Genomic DNA, 14,036 nt, shown 5'->3' on the forward strand with positions numbered 1-14,036 from the left:
GTGTGGCTGCTGATTGCTCTTTTTTTTTTTTTTCACTGAAATGGGACTTATTTCTTCTGTCTTTTAAATTGGCATCTGTTAGATGTTTCTGAGCTGCTCCTACCTCCAGCTCTCTTCTGTGTAAGATATGAGCAATACTTTGTTTAGTTTTCAGACAGATATTATCTCCTTTGTTCCAAATATATCTTTTAAAAAATTTTATTAAGTTTCCTACATTGTGTTTTCTGTGAGAGGAAAACATTCATTTATGCACATTTTATTGTATCTCTGGAAAAGTAACTATGTAAAATTGTTCTGTAATTTTCTTATTAAACAGGCTTGATCCACAATTAAAGGATTTCATAAATTTTAACTCTTATTTTAGTGTAGTCTGTTTTTTCACTAGTAATAGTAATTTTGGGGGTTTCATTGTATTCATGCCTTTGTTTTTAGTATAATTTTGTTCTTCCTCCTTTTCCAGCTCTTTTGTGCCTTTCAAGATGACAGGTACCTGTATATGGTGATGGAGTACATGCCAGGTGGAGATCTTGTTAACCTTATGAGCAATTATGATGTGCCTGAAAAATGGGCCAAGTTTTATACTGCTGAAGTAGTGCTTGCACTGGATGCAATACACTCCATGGGCTTAATACACAGAGATGTGAAGCCTGATAACATGCTATTGGATAAACATGGACATCTGAAATTAGCAGATTTTGGCACATGTATGAAAATGGATGAAGTAAGTAAGCCAATAAAAAATGCTGTTTTGTAAAAGTTTATCCATATTTATTGTGTTTGTATGTATGAGAGATCGAGAGAGCATGCACATGCAATGGTGTACATGTGGAGGTCAGAAGACAACTCTGTGGAGTCAGTTTTCTCCTTCTGCTACATATGGGTTCTGGAGATATGCTCAGGTCACTAGGCTTATGCCACAAGCACTTTACCTGCTGAACCTTCTTGTTAGTCCTAGTTTTTTGATATTTGTGTGTGTGTGTGTGTGTGTGTGTTTTAAGAAACAAATACAAATCAGGACTTTGCAATTTTGAGTAAAAATGAATTTGACTTTGACAATGGCATAACAGTTCCAAGATAAAACCATTTAGAATATTTCCTTTACTATTCATTCATCTAGGTGTCAAATACTTCTATTAGTGCCTTGATGAATGAATATCATTGCTCAGTTCATTTATCTTCTTGACAAGCGTCTGTTACCAATCAAAACTAGTTTGTAATGGTCTAGATGTATAGAATTGGGTTACAAAATTTAAGTTCAAGTTCATGAGTACTTCCACCACCATTATTATTTCCGTGGCTTTTTCCTCGTTTTGAGAAAGGAGATGATACAAGATGAAGAAGTCAATCACTGCTTCACACCTAACTCTTCTGTATCAGAGTTGGTTCAATACTGTAACTTCAAACATAACTGTGATACTGATTTGTTTTGATTATGTAATTTTACATTTTGTCCTTTCTTGTCTGTACTGTTAATTCCTGATGGCAGGGTTGTCTAGAAAATGGCTTGTAAATAGTAAGTAATCTGTGCCTCTAGGAGGCTGAGTTTCACCTTTGGGATAGTTTTCATAATCTTCCAGAATCAACACCACCACCAACAACAACAAGAACAACAGCAACACATGCACAAAAACATTTGGAGTGTCCACAGGCATGGGATTTTTTTCTTTTTTTTCAAAATTATGTAGGACTCTGAATTTTCTAGTAATTGTTAGGTGAAAAATGCAAGTTTGAGTTCTGTCACTATTTACCTTTCCTTTATTACTGTCTCTACATCAGAGACTGACTAGAGCTCAGTGGCCAAATCTAACCTCTGGCATGGTGGGGTACACCTAAAAATGATTTTTATATGCTTAGCGATTAAGGAAGAAGATAAATTGATACAAACCATGTAAGACTATGTACCCCTTCAGGTTTTTATAGTCTGGCAGCAATATAGACATCCTTTGATCCTTGAATATAGACATTCAGTGATCTTTGCTTTCTCTTACATTATGTCAGAGGCCAAAAGATGGTATTGGATTCTCTGGAACTGGAGATGGCTGTGAGCCATCCATCTATGTGGTGGGAATTGAACCCTCTGGTAGATCTGTCAGTGCTGTTTAACTGCTGAGCCATCTCACTAGCCCCATGACTTCAGTTTTAATATCTGATGTTTCTTTTTGTGTTTATTTCTGAAAAATTCTACTTTCCTCAAAATTGTACATTAAAAAAATGAAAATGGTAATACTTGCTGTATTCTATATTTTCAGCTTCCACCAGTATATTATAAAGCTTCAATCCTTCTTGGAACTCACATGGAGAGAGGACAAAACCAATTCTTGCAAGTCATTTGCTTGTGTGCCCCTCATTCATCAGTCAATCAATCAATCAATCAATCAATCAATAAAAGAGATTATAAAAACCTTTGTACTTATAATAAAAATAATTAGTACCCAAGGGAATCCAGCTAGGCAGGTTTGTGCAGTTAGGGGCAGATGAAAGTGTGAGTTCCATTTAAATTTTTGTTTTTTTCCCTTTGTAAGGGCCATTTTGAATTGTTTTTAAGACCAAACCCAAGACTTCCGATTGATCCAATTTTAAGTTTTCAGTAAACTCTCTTGGTCTATATTTTGTCAATGACAAATCATCAAATATATTTAGAAAAAATTTAATTTATTACATTTAAAGTAATTTTTTAAGTGTATGTATGGCATATGCATGTGTGCGCAGGTACACTTGCCTATGAATGTATGTGCAAAAGCTGGCAGTGGATGTTAAATGTCTTCTATATCCACCATTTTATTTTATTTAGATTGTAGGTGTGCATGAATACCTATGTGTGTGTATACCTGTGCACCTCCATGAGGAACCCAGTGGAGGAGATCAGATGTTTTCTATCACTCACTACCTTATTGACTTGAGACAGAGTCTCTCACTGAGCCACAACTAGCCAGTTAGGTTGGCTGACCAGTGAGCCCCCAGGACCTGCTCCCTCCTTTGTACATCCTCCAGTGCTGAGATTACAAGCATATACTACCATGCCTGGCTTTTTGTGTGAGTGTTAAGGATTTGAACTCAGGTTCAAATCATATGCTATTATTTTGCTTGTACTTCTGCTTACTAAGCCATCTCCCTAGCCCTCCATGTTACTTTTAGTTTTGAAGCCTACTCACTGTACCTGGAGTGTACTTATTTGTTTGGCAAGGCTAGCTGACCAGTAAATCTCTGGGCTCTGCCTGGCCTCACTACTACATTTCCCTTCTTCAGCCTGGAGTTTCAGGCATGTACTACCATGCCTGGCTTTTTACTTGGCTGCTAGGAATTCAAATTCAGGTCTTCACTCATGCACGCCAAGTACCAAATTCAGGTCTTCACTCATGCACGCCAAGTACTTTTACCCAGCTCTCCATTCCCCAATCAAAGGAAATTTTAGTAACCTTTTGAATATGAATGCCCAGTTATTGTGTTCTCCAGCTCAAACTCATAGGAAGCCTCTTAAAATATGACTCTTGGTGCTGTCATGTGACAATACCTCATAGCTCTAAAGTCGTTGTGATTTATATAATCCTTTCATAATGTGTTACTTAACTTTATGAAGTTTCCTTAGGTTGGCTCCATATCCTTTAGTGTATTGGCTTTCATTTTGATACTATAGAATATTAAAACTTGCCTTTTTTCCCTTACCCCTAGAGTCACTCCAAGAAGCTCTGATTTCTTTTATTAGAAATAGTACCTAGTAGTTACCTGGATGGTTGTTAGATATGCTCATTGCTCCTAACGTATCATGACTTTCAGGCTCAGTCAATGGTTAGAGCTAGGAGGCATGGGTTATAACACCCAGTATTCAGCCACATGCCCTGATGCTTACATTTGAGTCTCTATAAATATGTCAAGTGCTACTACTACTTAACACTGGTATATCTGGTTGAAGATAATACCTTAACACTGTAGGGCCCAGTCTAGTCTTTCTCTTCTCTTTTTGTAATTTATTTCAATGATTAAAAACAAACAAGCAACCCTCTCTGGTTCGTATTAGCTAGTTACAGCTTTTTTTTTTTAAACTTGTTTAACCCTAGTGTATGTTTAAAATTGTTTCATAATTGCTGTCCTTACTACTGTGTTAAGTAGATTTGCTAACATTGCTTTTTGGCTTGAAGATGTCCTGATAAAATAGCTAGTTTTTCCAAAGCTCCTTGGATTATTTTTTTCTTGCTTTTCATCATGGTTATGTTGTTTAAGAAAAAAAAAGTCCACTTTTCACTTTTTTGTATGTGGAGCTTCTGGTTTTATGAGGATTTTTCTCTACCTTTTTTGTCTTTACTGGTTTTCAACAGAATTATAAAGTACAGGGTAGTTGTTGATGAATGGTCATTGTAGGAGCTGAGCACTCCCCTCCCTATAGTGCAGTGTCTGACTAGACTCCCTAAAGCCCTGGGTTCAATTTTCAACACTATAAAAAAATTAATAAGTTGTGTGCCCTGTATTTTAATGTCACTGTCTTATTACTTTTGTTCCATGTAATAATCCACAGTCATTTAAATTACAATGATTTCTGTTCTCAATTCGCTGGTATATTTAGAGAAATAACATTCTATTCTGCCAAATTAATGATACATAAAATACTATTTTTGAAATTAATTTCTCATGTTTAGCATGCTTTCTAGCATTTAAAGATTTGTACAAATCCTGTCCACAAAACACACTGAACTTTGTTTTCCCCAAGGAGGCCGTATTACGTATAGCTTTTTGTTGTTGGTTGTGGAGGTAGTATGTACTGATGGGGAATGAACCTAGAGCTTTGCACACTAGGCAAACCAAGAGAGTCTGCCATTGAACTATGTCCTTAGTCTTAATAACCTAGCATGTTAGTATTTCTATAGCTTTGGATTAGTGTAGAAAATCTTTTCAAGTTGGACAGAACTTGGAGTAAAGAAGCTGTGTTTATTTAGCTTTACATTGCTAGAATTATTTCACTTAGCAGAAAGCACTGTGATGCTTTTGTGCACATGTGTTAACATATACATGCTCACTCTCTTACTCTCTTCCCTTCTCCTGTGATGGATGATTCTTTTTTTTTTTTTAAATATTTATTTATTTATTTTATTGATGAGTACACTGTAGCTGTCTTCAGACACACCAGAAGAGGGCATCCAATCTCATTACGGATGGTTGTGAGCCACCATGTGGTTGCTGGGATTTGAACTCGGGACCTCTGGAAGAGCAGTCAGTGCTCTTAACCGCTGAGCCATCTCTCCAGCCCGAGTGATGGATGATTCTTAAATCTTTTTTAAAAAGACACTTGAGGAACTAGGGAGATGGCTCACCTGTCAATCATGAGGGTCTGAGTTCAGATTCCTAGTAACTGGTAACTAGATCAGCCAGTTACTAAGCTCAAGGTTCAGTGAGAGACTTTCTCAGATAATAAGGGGAAGAAGAGTGATAGAGGAAGGCAGCCATCATTGACCTATGGCATACACACAGACTCACACACACACACACACACACACACGAACATGAACATGTACATTGTTATATACACAAACACATATGAACATGTTATACACACACACATTCTAAGAAGGTACTCACAGAAAGTGTCTTTCTACACATAAAAACCAAACACAGGTAAAGGTGCTGAATCACCAAATATGTTGATGACACAAGCTACGTACTAGAAATATATAAACCTTTTTGGTCTTTTAGTTTAAATATTTAACCCATTTTCTCTGTCTGCTCATGATAAACTGTGAACCAGTTCTTAATACCATGTCTAAGCTGAGTGGTGCATTGCCATTGTAAGTGCTTTTGTTTCTTTCCAGAACTGCAAAGCTGCTTTCTACCTAATGACTCTTCCCCTTTCCCCATGTTGAGCCATTAAGATCTCATTTTGTACCCCCTTACTTTAGAATGTATGAAATAAACAACAAAAGTTGTCCATTTCTGTAGGTTTGGGAGCCCACTGCCTTTTCCATTTTCCATGGATAAAAACTCATATACCTAGTCTCCCTGATGCAGATATTTCTATGCATTTAGTGGTGTCTATAATTCCTGAGTCCTGAAGCCATGTTAGCAGTGGTGTTCTATTGGAAGTGATACATGGCACTGTCTGATAATAAATCAGTTGTCACTGTGTGTGTTCACTGTCAATGTTTGGCTTTGTTTTTTAATTCTGTTGTTTACCCAGACAGGCATGGTACATTGCGATACAGCAGTTGGAACTCCTGATTACATATCACCTGAGGTTCTGAAATCACAAGGAGGTGATGGTTACTATGGGCGAGAATGTGATTGGTGGTCTGTAGGTGTTTTCCTTTTTGAGATGTTAGTAGGTAAGTCAATATTTGGACTTGTTTTGTTTTGAAAACCCTGTTCATAACACTTTATAGTTTAGTCAAAAATTGGAGAACGTAAAGAGGTTGCCATGTTAAAGGGAGGAATTTCTGAAAACCTGAACTAAAATCCGATGTAGAACTGGTGAGATGGCTTAAGACTGATTCTCATCCTGTAGGTCTTCCCCTTTTTGAGTGTGGGGGTGGGCGAATGACCCTTTCACAGGGGTTGCCTAAGAACATTGGAAAACACAGATATTTACATTATGATTCATAACAGTGGCAAAATTACAGTTATAAAGCAGCAACAACAATAATTTTATGTCTTGGGGTTACCATGACATGAAGACCATTAGGAAGATTGAGAACAACTGATGTAAGGGGTAAAGGCATGTGTGGAGCCTGATGGTCTGATCGCCAGGTCTCCGGTGTGGGTAGAAGAAAACCAGTATCTGCAAATTGTCCTCTGACCTCCACCTGTGAGTGTGACCTGCCTGTGCTTACACATGCACATGCTAGTATATAAATAAATGAAGTAGAATCTGATAGAAGACTAGCATAGTGATTGAAAAGAAGTCCAACATCAAAAGAAAACAGCATGCTGTATGTTGGTAGGAAGTGTTTCTCCAGTAGATCTTTTCTTATTTTTCATAAGTATTTTCATATTACCAATGCTGCCCTCAAACTCAAAATCCCCTGCCTTAACCTCTTGTTAGCTAGGGTTGCATTGATATGTGTCACTACTCATCACTGGATCTTTTAAAATTAAGGCAGTATGAGAGCAAGAACAAATTCACAGGTTTTGTAGGCCTTCACTAATCTTTTAATCTGCTCTCCTGGAGCTGAGCTGGAATTCTAGGCAACTGTGAGCCCCATAGCCTGGGTGCTGGGAAAAAACTCTGGAAGAGTCAGCAGCAAATAAATGCTCTTAACTGCTGAGCCATTGTTCCAGCCCCAATAGTTTACAAGATCATTGCTTCCAAAGACTTATTTATTTTGTCTGCATGTGTCACAAATGTCTATGTTGGGAACTGAATTTTGATCCTTTGTAAGAGGACTGCATGCCCTTAACCACTAAGCCACGTTGATGGACCCTAAGATTTCTTAATAATATTTATTGTAGATATTTTAAATGGTTGAGTAAATATTTAAGTAAATTTTAGTATTTGTTCCAGTAGATAGAGAAGAATGAAACTGTTCTTTGGTTCCTGTAATGTTATTATATTGTTGATTTGCAAACTATGTTTTACTTACTATTTGTATATGTTTTAGGTTTTTTGTTTGTTAAGTAACAAGGTCTGTCTATGAAGCCTTGACTGGGCTGAACTTTAACACATAAACAAATACATGTTCTTTATTTTCCTTTCTTTTTTTCTTCTTGGTTTTGCTTCTTTCTCCTTCTTTTGAGACAGAGTCTCATTATGTAGACCAGGCTGGTCTGAAATTCATAAAAGATCTACCTGTCTCTGGCTTTAGAGTCCTGGAATCTCACTATGTAGTTCTGGCTGTTCTGGAACTCACTGTGTAGACCAGGCTGGCCTCGAACAGAGATATGTCTGCCTCTGCCTCCTGAGTACCAGGACTAAAGGTATGGGCCACTACACCTGACCCCAAGATAGAGTATTACTATTAATTGTCTAGAGAAAACTCTTGAGACAAATTTATTTTTCAAGGGTGGAAGATCATTGGTGTGATCATTGGTCTCTTCATTTTCACTGTTATTCTTGGCATATTTGATAGATTTAAACTTAATATATTTAAATGTTATATGAAAAGCATTTAACTTGAATTCTTCATTCCATTCATTGCTGTCTTTCTTTAAAATTTAGGGGATACTCCATTTTATGCAGATTCACTTGTAGGAACCTACAGCAAAATTATGGATCATAAAAATTCACTGTGTTTTCCTGAAGATACAGAAATATCTAAACATGCGAAGAATCTCATATGTGCCTTCTTAACAGACAGGTAATAATACACACAAAGAGAAACCCTTTCTCTTTTAATATTTGCAGAAGTGAAAACTTGCTTGCTTTGTATGTATATGAAGTCAACCTCTCGTTATTCTTGTTGCATTGAATTATGGTTTAGTCTCTGACTCCTTGCCTGTTGGCCTAGTATTGGATTACCTTACATCCTAATTATAATCTAATTTCTACCTCAGTCCTTGTGTCTATAAAGATACATATATGATTTAGTAAATGACTACATTTGAAAGATAAAATTTATGTCACATTGTACTCTTTTATGTAATAATCCATATTACTTTTGATTGTATAGCTTCTAAGAGGACAGCAGTTTTTAATAGATAAATACTTGATGGTTTATAAAATTAAAAACTTTAAAATTAGGTGTTGTAGGTGTGGTGGTGCACATCTTTGATCCCAGCACTCAGGAAGCAGAGGCAGTTAGATTTCTGAGTATGAGGCCAGCCTCATCTACAGAGTGAGTTCCAGGACAGCCAGGCCTACACAGTAAGACTCTGTATCACCTCACCCCTCAAAAAAAGAAGTATTTGTTTAATATATACTTCTTCTTTCTCTCTCTCTCTTTTACACAGGGTTTCTCTGTGTAGCCCTGGCTGTCCTGGAACTCACTCTGCAGACCAGGCTGGCCTCGAACTCAGAAATCCGCCTGCCTCTGCCTCCCAAGTGCTGGGATTAAAGGTGTGTGCCACCACCGCCCAGCTCTTCTTTCTCTTTAATTTGATTTGTATACGAACAAATCTATTCTGGAAGTTCTATGATCTTAAAAAAGCCAAATGAATGAGCAAAGGTATGAAAGCTGCCTTAGAGTGAGGAAGCTCTTTGTTTGTTTATTTATTTATCTATTTATTTATTTATTTATTTTGGCTTCTCTTCTTTGGATTACATTTGTTGACAAGAACTGTAAGTTTTGGTAATTATAGGGTTAATGAACAACAAATATATGTTGATAAAATCAAATATAACCAAAATGATGTTTTCTGTTGAGGTTAGTGAAAATTTCATTAAAACAGGGGTACAAGCTGGGACTATCATAAGAGACATATTAGATCGTTTCTATTTCCATCTAGTTTTCAGGAATGCTCATGGTAGTTAAAGAATGAAGTTCTCTTTTCCTTTTATTCAGAGTGATAATTTTAAAGATTGATTTATTTAATATATATGAGCACACTGCTGCTGTCTTCAGACACACCAGAAGAGGGCATCAGACCCCATTACAGATGGTTGTGAGCCACCATGTGGTTGCTGGGAATTGAACTCAGGACCTGGAAGAGCAGTCAGTGCTCTTAACAACTGAGCCATCTCTCCAGGCCCAGATTGATGATTTTAATATAAATGGAGAGAGAGCTTCTAGTAGTAAATATGGATAGTTTAAACTTCATATATGGGTTCTTCTTCTTTTTTTTAATATTTACTTATTTATTATATACACAATGTTCGGACAGCATGTGAGAAGAGGGTACCAGATCCTATTACAGATGGTTGTGAGCCACCATGTGGTTTCTAGGAATTGAACTCAGGACCTCTGGAAGAGCAGTCAGTGCTCTCAACCTCTGAACCATCTCTCCATATGGGTTCTTTTTAAGAAGAGGAAAGAGATTTTAAAATGTTGCTTCTATGAGAGCAGTCTGAGTAATTTTTTTCTCAAAGTTCTCCTGCTCAAGGAGTTATGGAATTTGGCATGTGCAGAGGGAGTTTTTTTACCTGGAAGCTTTATGTACTTTTGATTGACAGCAAAATGCTAATGGAAGTAGTTTGTTTCCCATGTAGTTTACTGTGTACCACACATCATTATGCCTCTTTCATCTGTCCAAAGATTAGACACTTCAAAAGTGACGTAGCTTATTTTTTAGAAATATTTAAGCTAAAACTTTTAGTAAAAATATTTAAATTTACAATACTTGCTTTCATGAAAATATTAAAAATTAATATTCTTATTTTTCACAATATAATCTAACTGCACTATTTAGGGAGGTACGACTTGGAAGAAATGGAATAGAAGAAATCAAACAGCATCCTTTTTTTAAGAATGATCAGTGGAATTGGGATAACATAAGAGAGAGTAAGTTGATCTAAGTGTTTCCATTTCATCACATTTTGGAGCTTATAAATTGATTTCCTCTTCAGAAATAGCGAACCTGTTTGATGGAGTGTGTGATAACTCAGTTTTAAATCTAGAGATTTTCTTTTCTGTGGCAAAATTTGAAAGTAAATTGACCCTCATTGTTCTAGTAAACTAGTGTGCCTTTAAAAAGCAACATTTCCCAATTCTCTTTGTAATAAATGTTATTCATTTCTTATTTGGCAGTTTTGTTGATCTCGGTAATAGAAAATGATCCTTTAACTTGAGTACTTAAGTTGATAAATTGATAGTTATTTGTTGAGACTATACTGTGATAAAACATAGTAATTTACTTTATGTGTATATGACATTGATTCATTTTAAGAGTAAGAAATATTCCTGCTTTAAAAAATGTAGAAAAGATCCCCTACAATATGTGTATGTTATTGCTATGTGTAGTTTTTAGCCCCTAGAGCAATTTAATAGACTTTCCTTGTTTGATATATTAACCCCTATTTAAAGCTGTTCTAATATGGTAATAAATTACTTATAAAGTTTTAATTTTATGACATAGCAAATAGAAGATATATTGCTAGATTTTTGTATAAAATATGATAGCTCATGAAAATTAGTTGATCATTTATTTTGGTTGTGAGTGAAGTCATATTTTCTTTTCCTCACAGCGGCAGCTCCAGTGGTACCTGAGCTCAGCAGTGACATAGACAGCAGCAACTTTGATGACATCGAGGATGACAAAGGCGATGTAGAGACCTTCCCGATTCCTAAAGCTTTTGTGGGAAATCAGCTGCCTTTTATAGGATTTACCTACTTTAGAGAAAATTTGTATGTGATTTATTTGTTAAATTTTATTGTTAGCATAGCCTAGCTGTCAAGTTTTTTCCTAATGGACTATCTAATCTCCTTTTAATTTTATTTCATCATTTGATGTTTGGATGTTACATTTTATTCATTTACAAATGCTTGAAAGGCGCTGTCCTATATTCTTTTGAAGATATGCAGTAAGAACAAATACTTGACTTTGATGGAGGTTATTATCTCATGAAGAATATAAGAGAATCACAGAATTATAAAGCAAGGTAGAATGTGATTTGCCTTTAAACAGATTATCACAGTGGATGTTCTTCTGAGAGATTTTTGACTGGTAAGCAAGGAAAGGCCACTGAAAACTGTTAAATATTGGAATCAAATGTGATGAGTGTTTGAGAAATACCTTGATACACTCACATGTAATGATGAGAGTGACCAGCTGTCCCAGTTTCCCCAGGTTTGGGTGTTTCCTAGGATGAGATAACAAATCCAGGAAAATCTCAGGCAAATGAAGTTGGATTAGTCACCTTCCTCAAGTGATAATATTCTAAAACTATTTTGAGTTCTGAACAAAAAAGGTATTGGACTGGAGGGATGTCTCAGTGATTAAGAGCCCTAGCTGCTCTTCTGGGTGACCCAGGTTTGATTTCCAGCACCCACATGACAGCTCACCACCGTCTGTAATTCCAGTTCTAGGAGATCTGAAGCACTCTTCTGGCCTCTATGGATAGCGGGCATAAATATGGTGCACAGACAAACATTTAGGCAACAATTAAACAGTTTGTGTTTTTAAAGAAGAGTGTCAGGGATAAAGGAAACTTACCCATGTTTATTGATGGTGGGAAGGACAGAACTGAAAGAGAAATTGACAGTAATATCAAAATGATGACTTAGGGGTTAAGAAGATGCTCAGTAGATAAGGGCTTTGCTGCCAAGCCTGATAATCCACATGATGAAGAGAGAACCAAGTCCCACAAATTATCCTCTGACCTCTACATATATCTCCTGGCATTTGTGTAAATGAATATACAATAACTTGAGTGTAAAATATTGTTAAGGTTTGCTGAGTGGTGGCTGCACATGTCTTTAATCCCAGCACTCAGGAGGCAGAGGCAGATGGCTATCTGTTACTTTGAGGCCAGCCTAATCTACAGAGCAAGTTCCAGGAAATCAAGGACTGCGCAAACCCTATCTCAGGGAAAAATTGTTAAGTTATTTAAAAGATGCTTTATAAGTTATGATATATCAAACTCATCTTTGCAAAAGAGAAGAAATGTTCCCTTCTAAAGGAAATTGTAGAATATAGTCATTATAGAAGCTCAGGTGGGATAAAGAGGTCCATGTCGTTACTCTAGTCCTGACATAGTTAAGACTGGTGCCTTCTGTAGAGAGGCAGAATTAGTGCTTCACTTGGAGTGTTCAAGGTCTGAAAGTGGCTTAAGTAAGGTGATTAAATGGATTAAAGTGTAATGAAAAGAATTTCTCCTTCCGTCCTTCCAGGTTATTAAGTGACTCTTCACCTTGTAGAGAAAATGATGCAATACAAACAAGGAAAAGTGAAGTATGTATACATTTTTACTATTATTTACTTTAGTAACATGTTCAAATACTCATACCACAAATGGATTTTGGGAACTGAATCTAGATCAGCTGTAGACCAACCAGTGCTATTAACTCCTGGACCATGTTTCCAGCCCCATTATACCACTGATTTTAAAAGTTCACTTGATACTCCTTTATGAATCATGAGATACCGTTCTTTGAATATAAAATGCTGTGTGCAGCACAACTTTGAAGTAAATCACTTTTGCAGATATGTGCTTTTAGCGTCATTCATTAGCAAGAATGATTGATGTATAACTAGTTAGAAGACATGATCTTAGTGCGGTGAACAAGTATAAGCAATGGGGCACATAAGTAGGGGAGAGATTAAAATTCTGAGTTCCTGTTTATGAATGTATTTATATAAGGAACAATTTATCAAAGCATTAAAATATTTCATGACCACATACAAAGCTAAATCATGATGCAAATATTTCTTCACATTTAATGAAAGGTAGAAAAGCCTGTTGCATAATTTTGGAATGATATAAATTATGTCTTTTATAAGTACTTTTATGTCTTTTATATAAGACTTTTACAAAATATAACAAGCACTGAAATGTTTTCTTTCCTTTCTTTTTTCTGAATAGGAAAGTCAGGAGGTACGTTATCAAATACACCGAAAAGGAGAAAAAGTCATGGTTTAATCTAGTCATAGTCTGCTTCCCATTTGGAGTACTGCACCTACCCAAGAGACTTCCCATCTTTTTTCCTACCAAGTACCCTTTTATTATTTTTCTTATGAGTTTGTTGTTTAAAATATGAGTTATATAATATTTTGTTTTTGTTTATCAAAGACATGTAACAGTATGTTGAGAGTATTATAGCAGCCAAACAAAGTACTTACCTTGACTAGCTCATTAGCCTGTATTTTCTTAAAAACATATTGTCTAGAAGAGGATAAAGATAATTGACTCTATTTACTTAAATGCTTAGTGTGTGTGAGCATGCTTGGATGTATTTATATGTACACATGTTTATGGAGGCTAGTGTGGTCAGCATTGTCCTGAGCACTCACTACAGCCCCCCCCCCTTTTTATGAAAGTGTCTGAATTGTACCTGGAACTCAAAAATTAAGTCAGATTGAATGACCAGCAAGCTGCAGGGATTTGCCTGTCTCTGCCACATATTTCACCAAACTCCCCCTCCCTCAGCACTGGAGTTACAAGATTCAAACTACATGCCTTGATTTTGTTGTTTTGTTTTGGTTGGTTGGTTGGTTGGTTGGTTGGTTGGTTGGTTGGTTGGTTG

General features: G+C 36.2%; 1 protein-coding gene across 1 annotated transcript in view; it reads left to right on the forward strand.

Moving 5' to 3' along the window:
• Positions 1-460: 460 nt before the first annotated feature.
• Positions 461-14,036, forward strand: part of Rock2 (Rho associated coiled-coil containing protein kinase 2) — a gene marked incomplete at its 5' end in the record, with an annotated part of 45,290 nt that continues 31,714 nt past the window's right edge. Inside the window, 7 exons of the mRNA XM_028777763.1 lie at positions 461-721; positions 6,164-6,308; positions 8,138-8,276; positions 10,264-10,355; positions 11,039-11,198; positions 12,684-12,744; positions 13,376-13,387. Coding sequence (XP_028633596.1) covers positions 461-721; positions 6,164-6,308; positions 8,138-8,276; positions 10,264-10,355; positions 11,039-11,198; positions 12,684-12,744; positions 13,376-13,387 — 870 coding nt within the window. The remainder of the gene's footprint in view (positions 722-6,163; positions 6,309-8,137; positions 8,277-10,263; positions 10,356-11,038; positions 11,199-12,683; positions 12,745-13,375; positions 13,388-14,036) is intronic.

This window comes from Grammomys surdaster, unplaced genomic scaffold, assembly GCF_004785775.1.
Source record: "Grammomys surdaster isolate TR1022 unplaced genomic scaffold, NIH_TR_1.0 314, whole genome shotgun sequence".
In the NCBI taxonomy this organism is placed as follows: Eukaryota; Metazoa; Chordata; class Mammalia; order Rodentia; family Muridae; genus Grammomys; species Grammomys surdaster.